General features: G+C 39.3%; 1 protein-coding gene across 1 annotated transcript in view; it reads right to left on the reverse strand.

Annotated features, from left to right (window-relative positions):
* Positions 1 to 38: 38 nt before the first annotated feature.
* Positions 39 to 20,113, reverse strand: part of mms19 (MMS19 homolog, cytosolic iron-sulfur assembly component) — a 28,318-nt gene continuing 8,243 nt past the window's right edge. Inside the window, exons 6-31 of the mRNA XM_017483584.3 lie at positions 19,997 to 20,066; positions 18,768 to 18,896; positions 18,495 to 18,556; positions 18,031 to 18,117; positions 16,426 to 16,500; positions 16,271 to 16,348; positions 15,589 to 15,727; positions 14,927 to 15,081; positions 14,476 to 14,554; positions 13,611 to 13,736; positions 13,229 to 13,310; positions 13,045 to 13,142; positions 12,772 to 12,936; positions 10,136 to 10,291; positions 9,260 to 9,359; positions 8,787 to 8,889; positions 7,768 to 7,842; positions 7,496 to 7,622; positions 7,212 to 7,318; positions 4,556 to 4,612; positions 3,042 to 3,228; positions 2,865 to 2,947; positions 2,267 to 2,431; positions 2,080 to 2,139; positions 1,835 to 1,935; positions 39 to 1,711 (exon numbers count right to left, since the gene is read on the reverse strand). Of these exons, the coding sequence (XP_017339073.2) occupies positions 1,681 to 1,711; positions 1,835 to 1,935; positions 2,080 to 2,139; positions 2,267 to 2,431; positions 2,865 to 2,947; positions 3,042 to 3,228; positions 4,556 to 4,612; positions 7,212 to 7,318; positions 7,496 to 7,622; positions 7,768 to 7,842; positions 8,787 to 8,889; positions 9,260 to 9,359; positions 10,136 to 10,291; positions 12,772 to 12,936; positions 13,045 to 13,142; positions 13,229 to 13,310; positions 13,611 to 13,736; positions 14,476 to 14,554; positions 14,927 to 15,081; positions 15,589 to 15,727; positions 16,271 to 16,348; positions 16,426 to 16,500; positions 18,031 to 18,117; positions 18,495 to 18,556; positions 18,768 to 18,896; positions 19,997 to 20,066 (2,697 nt within the window). The 3' untranslated portion in view covers positions 39 to 1,680. The remainder of the gene's footprint in view (positions 1,712 to 1,834; positions 1,936 to 2,079; positions 2,140 to 2,266; positions 2,432 to 2,864; positions 2,948 to 3,041; positions 3,229 to 4,555; positions 4,613 to 7,211; positions 7,319 to 7,495; positions 7,623 to 7,767; positions 7,843 to 8,786; positions 8,890 to 9,259; positions 9,360 to 10,135; positions 10,292 to 12,771; positions 12,937 to 13,044; positions 13,143 to 13,228; positions 13,311 to 13,610; positions 13,737 to 14,475; positions 14,555 to 14,926; positions 15,082 to 15,588; positions 15,728 to 16,270; positions 16,349 to 16,425; positions 16,501 to 18,030; positions 18,118 to 18,494; positions 18,557 to 18,767; positions 18,897 to 19,996; positions 20,067 to 20,113) is intronic.

The following is a 20,113-nucleotide window of genomic DNA, read 5'->3' on the forward strand; positions in this document are numbered from 1 at the left end:
TTATTTTTTAATGAAACACTGTTTAATAAAGAAACACATTTATGACAGTATAATAATGGGGTTTAATTCCATTTTACACATTTACAAAGAGTTTGATTGATGTTTAAATATTGTCTACTTGATCCTTGGCATAAGTTTTCTTGTGAGGCTTCAGTGTTGGGTCTTTCCAGTGAAATGAAACGAACAACAAATCAACCCTGTGGCTTTGAGAACATCTTGGAAAACGGAAAATACAGATGAAAAAAGTCATTTAGGCTGCTTTTACACTTGGTTATGTTTTTTTCTCAACCACCAGTGCATATTTTACATGTAACTCAACGGAAAGTGTGATGGAAAGTGTGAATGCGATACTTTTAAAAGACGCTGTGATTTTTTTTTAGGTCAATTTTCTGGTGTCAAGTGATATCAACCATGTCTTCTTTTTTTTGTTTGTTTTTACCAGTCAAGAAAATTGGGGGGGGGATGCAACAAACCATCATAGAGGACAAAGGGCCAATCTTTTTAGTAAACGAACCTATGGAAATGTAGGTCATTCATTAACTCGAATCATCTTTAGTGAGCACTTTATCCAGGGCAGGATCATCATGGATACAGAGTGTATTCCAGAAACACTGTGCATGAGGTGGGAATACATGCAGTAACTGGACACCAGTCTAGCATGGTGCATTGTGCATTTCTCCTCAACGTCCAAAGGAACCCACATGGACATGGAAAGAGCAGGTCAAACTCCACACCGCCAGTAAACTGCGATCAGGACCAAACCATAGACCTTGAAGCCTGCCCATCCCCCATGTTGAACCAGAATTACTCCAATGTTGCAATATTGGTATAAATAACAATTTGTCTGGTTTTGGGACATTCACCAGTAAAACACCGTGGTCCTACTTTTACTATGGTTGCATACAGTCAACCTGCACACGCAGAGCCACTTCTCTTGATTTGTTGCCTCCAAGCTACAGTGAAGGCAGACAACCTTCTCATCACCAAAGTTAAACAATCTTTATTAACTGATAATAATAAATCTATTCTAGAATACAAGCTAAACTAGTTAGTTAAATGTTACTAGTTTGGACTGGTAAGTGTGTTGTTAGGGGTACAGTGTGTGTTGAGGGAGATTAAAAAAAAAAAAAAAAGGGGTCAGATCTTTTTATGAGGAAAAAACATGCCTAATGTGAAAGCAGCATAATACATGGAATCTCTCTCTCTCTCTTTTTTTCTAAATAAACACTTTTTGATTACTAAATAAACAATGTCAGTAAAATATCAATTCAACCACCATGTTCACATACTGAACATATAGTTTGCATCCCTTTGCTTCATGGCAAGACTGGGATATGTGTGAGAAAGCAGAAAAGCAGCCTACATGACTATTTGTTCATAGAATGGAAACTGGCGAGGACTAAAAACATTCTGTAAACCATGTTTACTTTTAAGTACCAGAAATCATGTCAGACTTGCTGCATCACCTGCTCAGGTTCAGGAAGAAAATGTGGCAGGAGTGAGCTCCATCTACCTCAGTGCATTACTTGAGTACATTCTTCTTCGAGTGTTCCTTATGCCTAGATGAAACAGGCTAACTTCATTCACTCCTGCTGTGTGTAAGTAGAGCGATGCGGTACGACAGAATGACTAGAAGTGTGTAGAAGAGGCTGTGGGTGATGGACAGCAGTGCTCTCTACTTCACCTTCCTCCTGGACTCCCTAACAAAAACCTATAAACACACAAGTAAGTTTATTTCACGGAAGGCTAGGCTTTGAAATGCTTCGTGGCAAATTAAATAAAACAAATATCTTTATTATCGAGCATAATGAATACTTTTTTCACATAAACGCACCATTCACTACGGGCTGCTACCGCCTCCTTCCTCACCAGTCTCTTCTTGTCATCTAGTGGCTTAGCAAGAGTGCGCAGCACCCTGGCACGGAAAGGCAACACCTGCACAATTCGAATGTGCAAAGGTCAAAGCAGTTAAGGTGTATATATACAAAGGACAGCACTCAAAACATCAGGCTTTATGGTTCACTTGCACGGTATGCACATGATTTATTGATCATTCCTCACCATGAATTAGACTCTTACCATGTGACTAGGGAGGCGAGACAGGGCGTGGACGCAGCACAAGGCGCTTTTCCTCACTTTCTGTTCGAGTGTGATGAGGGAGAGAGCATTTTCACAGCATTACTTCCAGACCACCACAAAGACAGTTCAATCGATCAGATTCAAACGGTGCCAATATGCCACTGAATAAAAGTGTGAAATGGTGTACCATAGCAGGGCTGGTGGTTAGAGCGAGCAGACGGGTGAAAAGAGCCTCCAGCTGTGTGGTGAGAGCGGGTGGAGGTTCCATGAGCAGTGGCTGAAGGCAGGAGAGAGTGGAGAGCTGCACCGCCTCATCGGGACACGACAATGCTTCTAAAAGCAGGGGCAGCAACTAAGCAACAACAATACAAGGTTAGTGTAGTAGCAAGTCAAAGTGAATCATTTTGAAGAAATCTCTCTCTCTCAATATCACATCTATTGCGATATTTCTGTCGAATAAATGACTGAAAAAGCTCATTTTATTTGTGTGTCCCCCCAAGTATATCAACTTTATTAATAGGCACTGTTTCAAAGATGATCAAATATTTTCTTGTCCAAATATGAAGGAAAAAAAAAAGCGCCAACAATTTCCATGGGATGTACTTATTTTTTTTCACATGAGTGTAGATTTTACAGCTTAATTGGCAATATCTAATAATAGCCGTAGTATTTATTAATAGTATGTAATTTGCATCAGGACTGGGATTAGTAGCAATGTGATTTAACAATGTTACTCCATCCATGTAAGGTATAAAGCTCCTGTCACAGCAGACTGATGTACTCACAGCAGGAAGCTCTGAGAGTTGCACTTGTCTGGGCAGATTATTGACGATGTGTGACAAGGCCTTCAGAAATACAGACCTCTTCTCTGAAAAATACAAAGACAAATATTATTAGATAGGAATTAGGACAGGCCAGTGCCCAAAGTTTACCATAGTAAGTCATACCATGTCTGTAAATACCTTGCTCTGCACAGTTGAAGCCCTGAACAAGTTTAGCAGAGTTCTCCGTAAAGAATCGCTGGCGGTACATAATGCGCACATTGGCATGGCAGCTGCGGTTCAGCACATCTGGAGAATCACTCATAAGTAGCGAGAAACTGTCTGCTGCCTGAGAACCTAACTGATCATCACTCAGAAGGCAGAAGAGCTGAAAGAGAGAAAATGGCATTTAGTATAAAAATTATAAACACAAAAGAAAAACCTTCAACAAAATACAAAAGTTATTTTGCCAAATATATATAATGCACTGTTCAGAAAGTTACAGTAGTAATGGAGGTAGATACCTCCATAGCACCTTTCCACTTAATCTGGTGTTTTAGCACCTAATGCTGGCCATCATATTTAGGGCAGAAAGAATTAAATTTAAAATTAAAACAAAAACGCTTCCATCAATTGCAGTGGCTAGACTCCTAATTACTAGTTGTAAGGACACATCGTGGTGCAAAAATGTAACAATGTGCAGCATGGAAATATGCGAATCAGCATTCTATTAAAATGTGCATGTAATGCAGTTGCAATGTTTGAACGCCAGAGGTCTCAATCTGCACATCCCATAGAGCAGGGGTCAATCTTCAGTCTTATCCAGAAAGGACTGCTGTGGCTGCAAACCTTCGTTACAGACAAATTGGACACACACTTGAAGGTTGGTTGGAGACTACGATGAACTGAGTAAACAAGTGAAATCAGGTATGGCTCATGCTTGGTTGCAATGAGAGTTGGAATCCCTTTAAAGATCAGACTGAAGACCCTTGCCACGGAGTTCAAATATACAGAGAGCACGCCGGTCATATCGCGTTCTTTCATGGAGAGCCTACGAGATGTACACTTGAGAAGTCCGATGGCCTGATAGCTCTGGACTGCAACGACCGACGCCTATCATATACAGTTACCCGACGACATTATAACTGTTAAAAAGAGCTACACTTCAGAAGCTTTCAAACAACGCTAAAGGCTGCGGAAATACGGCATTTTAGCCAACTTTGGAGCTCTGTTCCTGATACAGAGCTCATTATGTTTCGGCGATCATTTTCAAAATCCCCAGATCAGAAACTTTGTTTATTCAATCAAAATTTTTGGGAGAACTGATTAATTAATTTAATTATTTATATTTAAAGATATGGTGAACATGTAGTACTTTTTGTGTACAACATTAAACCTCTGTTCATAGGAATAAAAAAAAAATTGCATTGCATTTTTTATGATTCTGTAATAAAAAAAGTCTTTTCAGTCATCATTTTTCTTCATTCAAATTTTGTTAAAAATATCTGAGAATCGAATCAAATTGAAGTTGTGAAGCCAGTATCATACACACCTACAAATGACCAATAATTCCTCAGACAGTGCTACACAATTACAGGAGAGAAAGACATTACTGATCAATTTATTACACATACTGAGGAAGAAAGAGAAACCCAAACTTTATGAAGACAAACAAGGCGATTCTGTTCGTGAATTCAAGAAGAAAAATGATCTACCTTGTCAGTTAAGTTCACTAACAGAGGATGGTAGCGCAGAAGCAAAGCCTTGACCACCTACAAAAAAGAAATTAAGAATTAAATAGTCTTAATTCGCATTCACCAAGGATGCATACAGTATCTCACAGAAGTGAGTACACCCCTCACATTTTTGTAAATATTTGATGATATCTTTTCATGTGACAACACTGAAGAAATGACACTTTGCTACAATGTAAGTAGTGAGTGTACAGCTTGTGTAACAGTGTAAATTTGCTGTCCCTTCAAAATAACTCAACACACAGCCATTAATGTCTAAACCGCTGGCAACAAAAGTGAGTATACCCCTAAGTGAAAATGTCCAAATTGGGCCCAATTAGCCATTTCCCCTCCCCGGTGTCATGTGACTTGTTAGTGTTACGAGGTCTCAGGTGTGAATGGGGAGCAGGTGTGTTAAATTTGGTGTCATCGCTCTCACACGCCCTCATACTGGTCACTGGAAGTTCAACATGGCACCTCATGGCAAAGAACTCTCTGAGGATCTGAAAAAAAGAATTGTTGCTCTACATAAAGATGGCCCAGGCTATAAGAAGATTGCCAAGACCCTGACACTGAGCTGTAGCACGGTGACCATGCAGCGATTTAACAGGACAGGTTCCACTCAGAACAGGCCTTGCCATGGTCGACCAAAGAAGTTGAGTGCACGTGCTCAGCGTCATATCCAGAGTTTGTGTTTGGGAAATAGACGTATGAGTGCTGCCAGCATTGCTGCAGAGGTTGGAGTGGTGGGGGGTCAGCCTGTCAGTGCTCAGACCATACGCCGCACACTGCATCTAATTGGTCTGCACGGCTGTCGTCCCAGAAGGAAGCCTTTTCTAAAGATGATGTACAAGAAAGCCCGCAAGTAGTTTGCTGACGACAAGCAGATTAAGGACATGGATTACTGGAACCATGTCCTGTGGTCTGATGAGACCAAGATAAACTTATTTGGTTCAGATGGTGTCAAGCGTGTGTGGCTAACTCTCAGCAAATCCTATTGCAAAGTTGCACAAAATATCACAGTTCTGATGGCATGATGTTCTATTAAAAAACAAACAAACAAAAAAACTTTTGTTCTTTTTGTCCTTTGTTCTCTGCTCATGAACATGACCTGTGTTATATCAGTCAATATCATGGTCTAAGATACATCACCAGTTTGGATTGTAAGATGTCACATCTGATACTGATCCTCCTTCAGGCTAATATTACCTGTGTACACCTAGTGTATCACCTGTGTATTACCTAGTGTACACCTTGTTTCACTGCTCTTTATCATGGTTACATTATATATAAAGTAACTGCACCAATGAAAACCATGATGGGGTGATGTGAAGCAGAGTTACTGTTACCACCCCAAAGTTGATCATTCAGTGTGCTTACATGGACAACAATAATCCACTCTTAACCCGATTAAGACGATACTTTGATTAAGAAACTACCGTGTAAACAGCAATTTTTAATCACCTTAATCATAATCGCAGTAAGCACTAATCGAATTAAGACGTGAGGAGTACTGCTGTTTTAGTCGCATTACGTGTATTACAGACATGTAAACACCTTAATCACATTATTAACGTCATGTGGGAGTTTTCACTGCATTTTGCGACAGGACACGATCACACACGGCAGCGCTCAACATTTTGCGGCGAACAAGAGAGCACGGCTACGTCCCAAACCGCATACTTGCCTACTACAGGCCTGTAGTGGGGAAAAATACATGTATCTCGGCTACTATATAGATGGTAAGTATGCGGTTTGGGACGCAGCCCATGGCTTCAAGCAGTCGTCTATTTGCACGTACAGCATGACAAATAATTAACTGCACTTAAAACGTTCGTAAAAAATTAAATAAAAACACCCAAAACTGTATACGGTACCATAACGAAGACGAACTGTATGTTGATGCGTGAAATTCTGGAGGGACGTCGGACGGCGTGGCGACGTAATGACGTGTGCCGTTAATCTAATTATGTTCTAAAACATGTAAAACGGGAACATGACAGGAGTATTCTGAAAGCGACTCGTGTAAACACCTTAATCACATTATTATCTTACTCAGAGTAAGCTCAATAATTAGATTACTGTTGTCCATGTAAACGTAGTCACTGTCTTAGAACAGTATGTCCTGAAGTTATATCCTGGCATCACTTACTTTACAGCAGCTATAAAGCAGTTCTCTCACTCTCTCTTGAAGTTAATACGACAAATAAATCAGCCTGTTTTAGACAAACCATAAAGTCCTCTGTCCTTAGACTTTCCTGTCTTTACCTCTGATTGATACAAAGTACTGACACTGGAGACTCCTTTCATACATGTTAAATGTTAAAAAGAAAGAAAAAAAAAGTTAAACCTCATCTTGCAGTAAACTTCGCCATGTCAAAGATGATACTTTTCCTCTGTTACTGTAAATAACATGTTTATTTCATAAATAACTGTATTAGGCTTTGATTATGTAGAGCATTAGCTGAATTAGCTGATACTACTGAAACAATAATATATTAGGACAAGTGCATTAATAAAAACCTGAATTCCAATAAGATCTGAGATTTCAACTGCACTGTGGTACAAAGGAAAGGAATGAATACAGAAAGGAAAATTCGAATTAACATGCTTCGAGAGCTATTTTTTTTTTCTTTACCCAGATCAGTAAAGTGAAGGCTTGAACTCGCTGTGCCGAGGATTCACAGTTTAACGTTGCACTTATTCTTTTCAAGGTCTTCTCCAGAACAGCATCCAGGGCTTGGCCTAAAACACACAACACCCATCAAGCTACACTCACTATACAGACCAAATCACTATACAGACCAATTAAATAAACACTCCAGTTTAAATATTCCATATGGCACAGATACAGACAAAACGATCCTAACTTTATGGATGACACTGGAGAACACAGCATCAGTGACCAAGCTTTTTACATACCTGCTGCTCTTTTGTTGATCAGGCCGGCATAACACTTAGCTGCGGATGTGTAGGAGAACGCGTGTGGACATGTAAAAATCAGCTCCTCCAACTGGACTAGAAGCCTGTCAAAATCAGGAATGTCCACCTACCACAGGAATATACAGATTGTTAAAAAATATATATATATAATAATAATAATAAATTGTGGCAAAAGCCATTCAGCTGATGACGCAGAAACTGATTTGGATTTGATTGTGTTAATGAAAATGAAAGTTTTTGTATACGCCTACCTGTTGTGAAAGGGAACACACAGAGGCCATGAGCAAACACACCAGCTGTGACTGGGACCAACAGTCTGACTGGCTCTTCAAGGGAAAAACATTTTATACTTCAGTAAATGTTTATGAGTAAAGACGTGAGGAGGTTATGAGGAGAATATAAAGCTGGTTTTTCCAGTGTATCCATCACCTTGGGTTCAAGCTTCACGCCCAAAGTTCATTGATCTCATTTTGTAAAGTTTTATAGCTTTACAGCTTTCTATACTGACAGACATGACATTTTTCTGTATTACTTAATTTTTGTTGTTGGAAAGGTAATGTCTGAAAATATAAAGTGATTTTGTACTGACGCGATAATGCGGACGTTATAAAATAAACATCTACAACAAAGTGTCCTAAAAAAGGCTGCCTAAAACTTTTACACACTACTGTATATGTATACAGTTGAGGTCATAAGTTTACATACACTGTGCTGAATCAGCATATTCATTTTTTTAAAAAGAGGATTCATTAAAACACCGTTTTGTTTTTTATTTAGTTCTGCCCTGAATAAGCTATATTACACAGATGTTTACATATAGTGCACAAAAGTCCTGAGCAGTTAAACTGCCCACTGTACTTCAGAAAAATCCTCCAGTTCCTGCACATTCTTTACTTTTCCAGCATCAACTGCATATTTGAGCCCTTTCCAACAGTCGCTATATGATTGTCAAGATCAATCTTTTCACACCGTGACGACTGAGGGACTCGTACACGACTATTACAGAAGGTACAAACGTTCAGTGATGCTCGAGAAGGCAACACGATATATATTAAGAACCGGGGAGGGGTGTAAACTTTTGAACAGGATGATCGTGTAAATTGTTATTTTGTCTTCTGGGAAACATGTAACTATCTGATGTAGCTTCTGAAGGGCGGGACTAAACAAAATAACAATTTACACCGATCATCCTGTAGTAGTAGTTGCCTTCTTGAGCATCAGTGAATGTTTGCAAGGAGGATATGAATAGAAAGAGAGCCGCGTCTCTCACCTCGAGCAGCTGAATCTGGGACGGGTAGGCGTTTTCTGGCAGGCACGATACATCTCCATCTAAGAAAAGGGAAACGACCTGCGCAGCCATTTGAGTAGCGGGTCTAGGAAGAGCAGAGATTTTGGGTAATTCAGAATGGCACATCTTAACAGTCTTGGCTTATACAATATTCTTGAGTTACAAACTATTAGAGGGGTGACAGTACTGTATGAAAAGCTGATGTTAATCATATTAATTTGAGAAGAATCCATGTATAACTATTAATACAATAACACTTTATATTAAGGTTCTTTTCGACTGTCATTAATGAAAACTTTTAGAAATCATTTCACACTTCAAGCTTCAATCTTTGTGGGATGACTTTAAACACACTGTCAGAATAGTTTCTGCCTTCTCACATGCAAGTCTGGCTGATCAGCATACAGCAGTAATTTCTGAGCACGTGTGGTTTTCCTGTTATCTCAGTGACTTACACTGGCTGTAGTGCTGCACAAGCAGTGCTTATGACAGGAACTATAGCAGACAGTATGGCCTCTTCTGTGAGGGGACTAGTGTGACCCGAGCACTTCTGACCTGCAATAAGCATGTTTATATATTTTATATATATATATATATATATATATATATATATATATATATATATATATATATATATATATATATATATATCACACACACACACACATATACATTCACATTCTTTGTGCATTTTATTTTTGCCATTCATCAGTCCATGTTATGCGTTTTGTGGTCTTGAAAGTCTCATCCGATGTCAACGTGGCTGAATTGTGGCAAAGTTGTTTTTTTTTTTTCCTGATTAATGTATGTTGACACCTTTACTTTAAGTAAATGTAAATAAATTTCACCGAAACAACTCGGTGAAAATCATTATTTGTTCAGGTTGTTGGTTACATGCCACATCTGCGGCTTTCAAAATGGTCTACGATGTCGTTTCTGAAACCGTAGAGATGGCAGCAGACGAAGCTGGAATTTTTATGTAATTTGACATGGGGAATTTAGCCAAAACAACAAACCTCAGCGAATTAGTCAGCTATTACTATAGCACCGAAATACGAGTGAACACTCGAGTGATGATGAGGCAACTATTTGACTGGAAAGACTGATGATAGCATCATAGTGATCGTATAAGTGATTACTCCTTTTCCACTGTAAACAATCATTATTATTATTTATATTTTATTTATCACATATTCAGTTGCACGTATGAGTCAATCAAGCAAGCAACAAGTGTCACCAACATCAGTCTAGGTGGTGACTGAACCAAGCTAAAACTCCATGATATTTAGGCAACACTGGGTAATGTACGCATAAGCAGTTGAAATACTTACTCTGCAGAGCTGCATGCAGGGACAGACCCAGTAATCGTGGAATGACAACTTTGTGGAAAAAGTCACCAATTTCCACTGTGTGCTGAGCATGCTCGGCTATCCTCTGCAGACTGCGACACACTGAAATCACCTCCTCTGTGGAGAAACTGCTGCTTCCTGCACACAGTGCATCAGGATAAACGTCCAGCATTCAAACACGATCAAGAAAACAATCAGCACTTGAACTTAAACCAGATTTTCACTGAAGATAAACCTTAGCTCCTAAACGCGCCATTTCAGTAGTATTTTAACTGAAGTTATCCTATTCATAATTCACCTGACTTCACCGAGTCCCCTGGTTTTGTGGTTTGTTAGACAGTCCCTCCAGGATTTCTCGATTTTGCAATCGCAGATATGAACACAATCAAGCAAACGCCTCAATATTTGGCGGAGCTTGCTATTTTTCATAACTACCCAGATTTTCCGCAGGCCAAAACGCGTCATGTGACGTCATCACAACGTGTGTTCAGCCAAAGCTCTCTTCGATTCACGTGCATTGAACATGACTACAGCTAAAAGGTCTCATTCGCCAGCAATCATCACTGTTAAAGACCGTGAAAAACTATTTATTTAACACAAATGCGATTTCGCCAAGTGGTTTTCTACAAAAAAAAAAAAAAAAAAAAAAAGTTCCATCACAAATTTTTTTTGGGGAAAAAAAAAACAAGCATCAACAACAATCACAAAAGAAAACTCCAGTACAGACCGGTTGTAGCCGTGTTTCGCTTTTCAGTCACTGACTAAATGCTAAAAATAACAGATTAATAACAGGCCTGTCTTACACTCAAGGTCGCTTTTACAAATCAATTCAAAAGTAAACACATGCACTAAAAGCAGATGGAAAAATCAACTGGTGCTGTCACACAACAGACAATCCTCCCAGGTGCATCGCTGCCATCCCAGCACTATAAACCCAGTGCTGGGAAACCACGGTTTGTCCTGAACCGAAGGTTGTGCTTTTGCTCTGTGAGGATCGCTACGCATGGCTCCATCAGCTCTGATCAGTACTGGCCCATTCATCACAGTTTGATCCTCAGCTGAATAGATATTTTATTTAGAAGTTAAAAGATAACAGAGTTATTTAGCAGGTAAAGGAGGGGAGGAGGGTGTCATCATTAGATAGCGGTATCACTGACTGACTGTAGTAGAGTCAAAACGGAATATTGCAACTGTTCACTGCTACTAGACTACTATAGTATCCTTCAATAACACCCTCCAAAAATATCGCAACGGCAAGGCCAATTCTATTGTTTTTGCTATACACTGAAGACGCTTGGATTTGAGATCAAAAGACAAGATTTTTCAGCTTTCATATCCTGATATTTACATCTAGACGTGTTGAACAACTTCGAACGTGGCACTTTTCGTTGGAACCAACCGATCAAAAATATCGGAACAGGAGACTGACAGTGTTTCTTGCTGCACAAAGTAGTAGTAGTAGTAATATTTTGGTTTATTGTCATATCAGCATCAGTGGCTCTCTTATGGCAGATACATATATTATTCTGACGTTAAAAGAGGAGGGAAACAATCAAATCTGTTTTAAGACGTTAAATGTTTCTGTGCAACATGTCAGTTCTATAAGTTTCTTTAGATTAACTCACGATAAAAAACAAACAAACACAACTGCAGTAGTTTTTTGGGGTCCAGCTTATAAAACAGGTCTTTTATAGTTTGTCCAGTTAAAAGATGTTTTCTCATAACATTAAAGACAGGGCAAGCTAAAAGAATATACTTTATAGTCAAAGGAGAGTTGCAAAAGTGGCATTTTTGAGGGTCTTCGATTGTTTAAAGAATGAATAGCTCTGAATGTCTACTCTTGGTTTGAACCCTGGGTTTCACCTGTGAAGACTACGTTTGTTGTTAAAAAGGATAAACCTACATGAAGACCAGAGAGCTGTCTATGGGAGAAAAACAAGCCATTTTGAAGCTGAGAAAAGAGGGGGGGGGAAAAAAATAAATAAAAAAATTCGATCAGAGCCATTGCAGAAGCATTCGGCATAGCCAATATAACAATTTGGAATGTCCTGGGGGAAAAAAACGAAACAAAAACACTAGTGTTCTAACAACCAGACATGGAACAGGTTAGTTAAAGAAAACAACATCAGTTGATGACAAACACTATGAGAACTGTGAAGAAAAAGTCAGTGACATCAACAACAACCTCCACAGGGCAGGGGTGAAGGTATCACAAAAGGTGCTATGTTCTCAAAGTTGTTTATTTGACATTCTGATTTATCATCTCATTCACTCATCTTTTGATCTCAAACCCAAATGTCGTCAATGTGTAACGAGAACAACAGAACTGTCCTTGCTGTTCCAATACTTTCAGAGGAGCCTGTACATCAAATAGATTATGTGCCTTACTACTAGAAATACACTGTGCCTAGACCTTACATTCTCAGCTAGCTGCTTAGAGATCCTACTATTTACAAACAAACTAACGTGATCCTGAAAAAGTGGAAGATCAACAACATCCCACAACATGATATCCTATTTAAACTGTTTATTCATTTCCTTTCCTTTTCAACTATTTACAAATGCATAAATCCTGGCTCATCCCTCCTGTCCATCAAAGAATAGGCAGTGCTGTGTACCTTTATGTGCAGCAGATAAGACCTGCAGTAGTACATGGGCGCTCTCCTGCACCACGCTGAGCTGCGACGAGATGTAGGCGAGAGCCGTCACACTGCGCTCTCGTGCTGCTGCTGCTTTGCTTCGACTATGAGGGTGAGTGGAGGTGTCTCCTTCAGCCATGGGTTCTGTGGAAAGATGACTTTATTATTCAAGCGAAAAGCCAGCTCTCCATGGGAATTCCTCCAAGCGATTCAATCGTGGCAGAGACTGTACAATTTAAGCCTTGCAGCTACCTGTGAATATTTCATCCTTCAGTCTTGGAACCATTCGGGGAGCGAAAACAGCCGGATGGAGACGAGCCAGAGATCCTGCGCACTCCATTACTGCCAAACTGAGACGTGACAGAACAATTATGACATTTCATTCAATCAAACTGCAGTAAGTATGATGCATTTTGTACTCTGATGCTGTAGCTACCTGACTTGTACGTCGTCCTCTTCTACGACGAGCCTCGTCAGGTGATCCACCGCTATTTCCACATCTGTCTCCAGTAACAGGCCTTGATACAAAATAAAGTGTTTTTTTCCTCCCCCATTTATTTACCCCGATGCTTTTTGAGATCATATATGTGTTTAGAGAATTTAATGGGGCAGTGCAGTAGTTTTGAATCTCAGTCCTCAAGGGCTTCATAAATGGGGAGCTTCAAATTATTTAATGTTGATTCCAAATTTGTCTCTCCAAAGGCTACACAAGATTCTTTTTCAATAAACTTCAATAACTGTATAAATTAGTTTCATAACTATATTTAAATGATTTAGCCATTGAGCTGTAGCACAATATGCTTCCAATATGCACTCACCAGATTGCTGGCCCAGTGTGGCAAGAACTTTTGTAGCTGTGACTTGAAGAGATGCATTTGACTCAGCCAGGGCAGAAAACACTACGTTGCAGAGAGACTTTTGGAAGGGGAACAGCACGTTGTCCTCTGAGTGGGGTTCAAAGAGAAAGGGGGAGAAACACCACATCATTTATTCCTCAGCGTTGTTGAATTTTCAAATCTAACTGGTCCGAAGGTTTGGATTACTTTTCCAGAACAGCCGCTCTGACAATAGGGCTGTTTACAAAGCAAATTACAAGACACACACTAGCATTTATGGAAGGAGTCTCCAGTGTCAGCTCTTTCTAACTTTCAGAGATAAATGTATTTCTAATTAGATTTATGTGAGGGGAAAAAAAAAAAAAAAGAGGCTGGTCAGAGAAACGTCTGTTTATAGCTATAATGTAAATGGTAAAAGGAATTAAGCTGATTTGTGGACATTCCACAACATGTTTAACTATACACAGATCAAATGTTCGGCATTTGCCCAGTTTCCAACGCATTAACTTCAAGAACTGACTGTTCGCTTGCTGCCTAATATATCCCACCCCTTGGCACGTGCCACTGTAATGAGATAATCAATGTTATTCACTTCACCTGTCAGTGGTTTTAATGATATGGCTGATGGGTGCACGACTATATAAAGAACTCCATTCGGTAATTACATGCCCCACACTGAGCACTAAACAGTTTTATACAAATGATTACAGGATCATGAAAGTGCTTCTTGAAAATAAATAAAATCACATTTATGTGATTATATGCAAAGACTAGTTCATACTGAATAGCCTCGGGGGTGAGATCAGCAGGAGCAGGATCAGTCAAAGCATGTTTAATTAACACACACCTTGTTCTGCAGGCTGGCTGCTCACAGTGGGCTGGATGAAGCCCTGCAACACCTCCAACAGAGTGCGCCGATGAGCACACTACACACGGACACACACACACACACACACACACACACACACGGCATGACGATCAGAAAGAATACATTACACAGTGCCAATCACTCTGTTTTTTTCTTATGCCTACTTGAGGGACCATACTTAAGTCAGATAGACAAGTAGCTCCACATGGGACCTGTTTGTCAGTTTTGAAACACCCTGCATAGTATTTTAGAACAAATTTTAAAGTTAACCGGATATTAAGAAAGTAAAAAAAAAGCTTGAATGCTGTGTCCCAATCCCCAAAAAAATACTTAAGATAGATAGATAGATAAATAAATAAATAAATAAATAAATAACCTGTACAGCTGCATTAGTTCATGTGTGTAATCTTTCAGTGGATGTGAAACAGACCTGAGTTCTGGAGTTGTACTGCTCGAACAGTGCAGGCAGCACCACTGCTGTCACTATGAGGCTTGCCCTGTAGGAGGCGCCACTTGCAGCCTGCAGCAGCTTAGCACTAGGCCACACCAGCTTCAGATCTGGCTCACACAGATGGTGCTGACAGTCTGAAACAAACAAACACACACACACACACACACACACACACACACACACACACACACACACACACACACACACACACACACACACACACACAGAGGGGGGGGGGGGGGGGGGAAAGAGAGAGAGAGAGAAATTATGGAGTGGGTAAACTGGTCATTTGGTTTGTAAAACGTCCATGATTCCAAGGCAACGTTCATATCGAATATGAAAAGTACAATTTTGACTTAAAGTGTGCAATAATTATAAGCTTGGTAGTTGACATACCAAAACAGTGGGTTAGAGGTTAGGAAAGGCTTTTAAAAAATGACTTACTTAAAAAAAAAAAAAAAAAAAAAAAAAAAAAAAAAAAAAAAAATTTGCTTTATCTTAAATGTAAATCTATGTAAATCTATGTAACCACCGAAAGAAAAGTACACCTGTTTTTCGGCAATCATCTGCAAAAGTACGGATAATTTGTACCTCGTTGGGATTGAGATACAGAATTCTTATCCCTTGCCATACACGGGTACCTTTGAGGACGAGCTCTAGGAATGTTTGCAGAGCATCTCCCGAGTCTGACGTGAGCACAATGCGAGACAGGCAGGACGTGATAGCACTAAGAGCAGAGAGACCTGCTGACTCGACTCTCTCACTCGCCGTCTGGAATACCTGCGAACCGAACGAGGCCACAAGCGTGGTTTTAGAAGTAGCCCCTGAGGTACCAGCAGGCTACTTAATGAAATATTATAGAATTATGATACATATATGATGTGATGATGTTCATAGGAGGTGTTGGAATCTTCAGGCTGATAGTGAATCAATTTGATTCATGATTCATGAGCAATACACTAAGGAGTGAGTTCATTCTCAAAAATCAGCTTTCTAAGAAATACTGTTATGTATGGATTAAAACACTTCGTTACAGGAAAATATTCAACACTGCTTCACATCACGCCTTTGCATGTTCGGAAATCTGAATTGTTTTATTCCTTACTTATTAATAAATGCCATATTACATTATGGCCTGCAGTCAGTTTACTGACAATCAAAATTACAGAGGGTTACTTAAAGGTTGAAATGCTGGTCAGATATGCACGACTTAAATCATTCGAATAGTACCAGGACATAACAACACAGAGCAAACATATTTGAGCAACAAAAAAAAAAGTTAATATCTGGCAACAATATAAACAAGCTGGAATAAAACGTCACCTCTCTGCGTATGGAGGACCAGAGCCCTGGGAGGAACTCGGCCAGCTCTTTGTGTCCATAGACAGGTGCACAAGCAGCCTAGAGCAAAAAAGAACTAGTTATTCATTACTTTGAGTGTTTGCAAGGAAGCCGGAATATGCTGGAATATGTTTTACCAGCGTCTGCAGGGAGTCCACCTTGGCATTCTGGACGTCTGAGTCAAGCTTCTCGATAAGTAATGGTACCAGGAACTGTTGGTGTGAAGAATGCAAATCAGTAAAACAAACCAACAACTGTATCCTTATAACAATTTGAATAGGGAACCGAGTCGTCACTGGTATGTTATCCAAACAATGTAAAACAGAAGGACATGGAAGAGCACTACTTCCCCTTTGCATACCTGGACATAGCCAACTAGGACTGTTTAGTAAATGCACCGAGTGTAAAAGTTCTAAAATCACAGTTAAGTAAAAGGTTCAATGCAACAAATATATATATAAAATAAAAGTAAAAAAAAATCTAAAATCTGAAGATAGCATTCATCTGTGCTGAAACTGCCAGCAGCTTTAGTTTTGACCATATATACCATCATCCTGGGTATTGCTGGGTATTGCTGGGTCTGGTGTCTCTCGTAGATTCTCTATGGGATTCGGGTCAGGCGAGTCGGCTGGACAATTAACACAGTAAAACCATGGTCAGTGAACCAGTTACTAGAAGTTTTGGCACTGTGAGCAGGAAATCAGGATCTCCATAAAGCTCGTCAGCAGATGGAAGCATGAAGTGCTCTAAAATCTCCTGGTAGACGCTGCATCGTCTCTTGACTTGAGACCATGGACCAACACCAGCAGATGACATGGCAACCCAAATCATCACTGACTGTGGAAACTTCACAGTAGACCTCAAGCAGCTTGGATTCTGTCCCTCTCCACTCTTCCTCCAGACTCTGGAACCTTGATTTCCAAATGAAATGCAACATTTACTTTCATCTTCCCCGTGATTGTGCTTGTGTACTGAACCAGACTGAGAGATTTAAGCCTCAGGAAACCTTTGCAGGTGTTTTGAGTTAATTCGCTGATTAGAGTCTTCTCAGGTCGACATTTCCGTATTATAAATTCTTTATTCGAATAGTTTGAGATACTGGATTCTTGATTTCCGTGAGCTGTAAGCCGTAATCATCGAAATTAAAACAAAACAAAACAAGGCTTGAAATATATTTCACTTTATGTGTAATGAATCTAGAATATATGAAAGTTCCACTTTTTGAATTACATTACAAAATAAACGAACTTTTCCACGATATTCTAATGTTTTGAGATGCACCTTTGGCTTGTTTAGATACCATAGTTGTATGTCCATATTTTAAGATCTTCAGACAAGAACACTTGGTCGCAAGAAATGTGACAGAAATATCATGTCACGATACCTGAAGACGTTCCCTCGATACATGATACAGATCACAAGGCACATATACATGTACCCCCTACAGGTTATCATCCTTGAAGTGCCAGTGCTGTGTTCTGATTAAATCTGAAGTAAGAAGAATAACCGCTGCACCAGTGGACAAATCCATCTTTAGGGTGTCTGTGTGATACCATCCAGAGTAATCCCATGATGATATTTACTCTAGTTAGCACTTTTTAGCCTCGTCGATTTGGTTTCTGGGGAACTAAAACATGGGACTGAGCAGCACACTGGAGCTACTGAATTTATCATTTGTCTACCCCTGCTCCAAGCACAATTTGAGAATTTTTGTGTAAAGAGATGAGTGTTTTGAGACAAACCTCTGCGAATCGTGGCGTGCCGGTTAGAACTGCCCGTAGAGCGAGGATGAGGTCCTCCTGCTTGATCCCGTGAGGGTCATTGGGTGGCTAAAAATTACCCGGAGAACAGGAGAAAATGACTAGTAATTAACGAGCATATAATTAGTCATTATTTAGTCATAATTTACAGTTTTTACAGGCATTCTTGAAGGAGAATACTAACTGGAGTTAACATATGTATGACCCGAGTGTTTAATATCACAGCCTTTAAAAAGCATCCAAAATATAATCTGTATAGAACGGTTTCAATTGCATCACCATTTTAGAAATTTACTCAAATTTGCTAATTCGATAAGGTCACATTACAAAACCCCAAAAACAAACAAACATTAGTGACTTCAGATTAAAAGGCTGTCCACGGCCATGAACATTCCTACGAGATTACTTGTTACTGTGCTTGAAGGAAAAGCTGGAATTCTACGTACAGGCGTGAAGTCTATTGGGAAATAGCAGGATGTGACTTCAAAGAGCTCCTCTGTAAACTGATCTAAAGAACAAAAAAAAAAGAATGAGTCAGTGACATCTGCTTAGCTACTGATGCTAGGTAGTGAAAGACAAAGCCTTCGTGGCGCATTTCTTCATCTTATCTGACCGAGATTCCAGACTAAACATTTGTATTACAATCAGAGACTATTAGACTACACATGACTAAATGTGTGTGTGTGTGTGTGTGTGTGTGTTTCCCAGTCTGTACTCACTGAGGTCATAACCTCTGTGGATGATGTTTCTGGCTATCTGGAAGGCCAGCAGTAGGTTGCGAGGATCTCTTTCTCCATCTACAGCCTGCACAAATCCATACACAAAGTCTGGACCCAAACCCTTCAGCTCTGCAGAATTAGGAAAATAGACAAAATTACACTAGATGTGAAAGTCAGTAGCCAAAGCATGTGAGAGCGCTTGTCAGAGCAGTATGGATCAACATCCATGAATAACGACCTGATAAAACATTAAAGTAGCCCAAACATTAGTAGTCACCGGCTCAACATCGAATTTCAATGTCCACTTGACCTCTGGCTATCTTTACACTTCAGATCCTCAACCCCTCAATTTAGTGTTGCATAAAACAAAACTCCTAACAACTAGAAATGCAGACTACACGTATACAGATACATTTCACATAGTTTAATATCACAAAGATATTACGTTTATCACAGTTTTCAATATTATCCAGATACTCAAGTAGTTCCTTTATACCTTAATGTCACTCTATATACCAATCCCTAACTTCTGGACCTTTAGAACTTAAACGAAATGTACAAATACAAGGTAAATGAATAAAATTTGTAATAATATTAATAATAGTACAATCGGAGAAGAACACACTAAATAGCTCTTTAATAACATCAGAATGTTTGCAACAAAAATGATATTTAAGGAATAAAACACTTGGGGTCGAGCTTGAATGAATAGAATAGAATAGAATAGAATAAAATAAAATAAAATAAAATAAATATTATATTATATTATATTAATATATATATAGATTCATAACAGTAATCCAAGATAGGGTGGTGTGATGTGGCCTGAACAAGATTTAGGGTTGTTGTTAGGCTACAAAGTTAATTATTTCACTCGAACACTACATTTTCTTATACCACAGAGATTTACCGATGATTATATACAGTATATTTTTTAATTAAAAAAAAAAACACATTATAATTTTATACATTTATAATTGTTAACTGTCTCTGAAACTGTCCATTATCTGTTATTTTATAGCAGCTATTAAAAGTGTTTGTCTTTAAATTAATAAGGCAAAACATTTCACCAGCACTGTGATACAAGAAATAATATTAAATAAAACATACAGCCACGTCACATCATCTACTGGCGCCATTATGAAGTTAATAACAGCGTCGAGTTAAATATTGCCACGTGTCATATCGCCACTGATGCAACCTCTTTGAAAAAACACCAGCTCCCTTACCCTTTTCTCTTGAGTCCATGAGGCTGATGAGTATGTTGTAGACACATGCGCGCTCGGTCAACATCATGGACTGTCGAAATGAACAACACACACCATCGAAAAAGTTAGCAAATGAGG

Source organism: Ictalurus punctatus, chromosome 13, assembly GCF_001660625.3.
Source record: "Ictalurus punctatus breed USDA103 chromosome 13, Coco_2.0, whole genome shotgun sequence".
Lineage (NCBI taxonomy): Eukaryota > Metazoa > Chordata > Actinopteri > Siluriformes > Ictaluridae > Ictalurus > Ictalurus punctatus.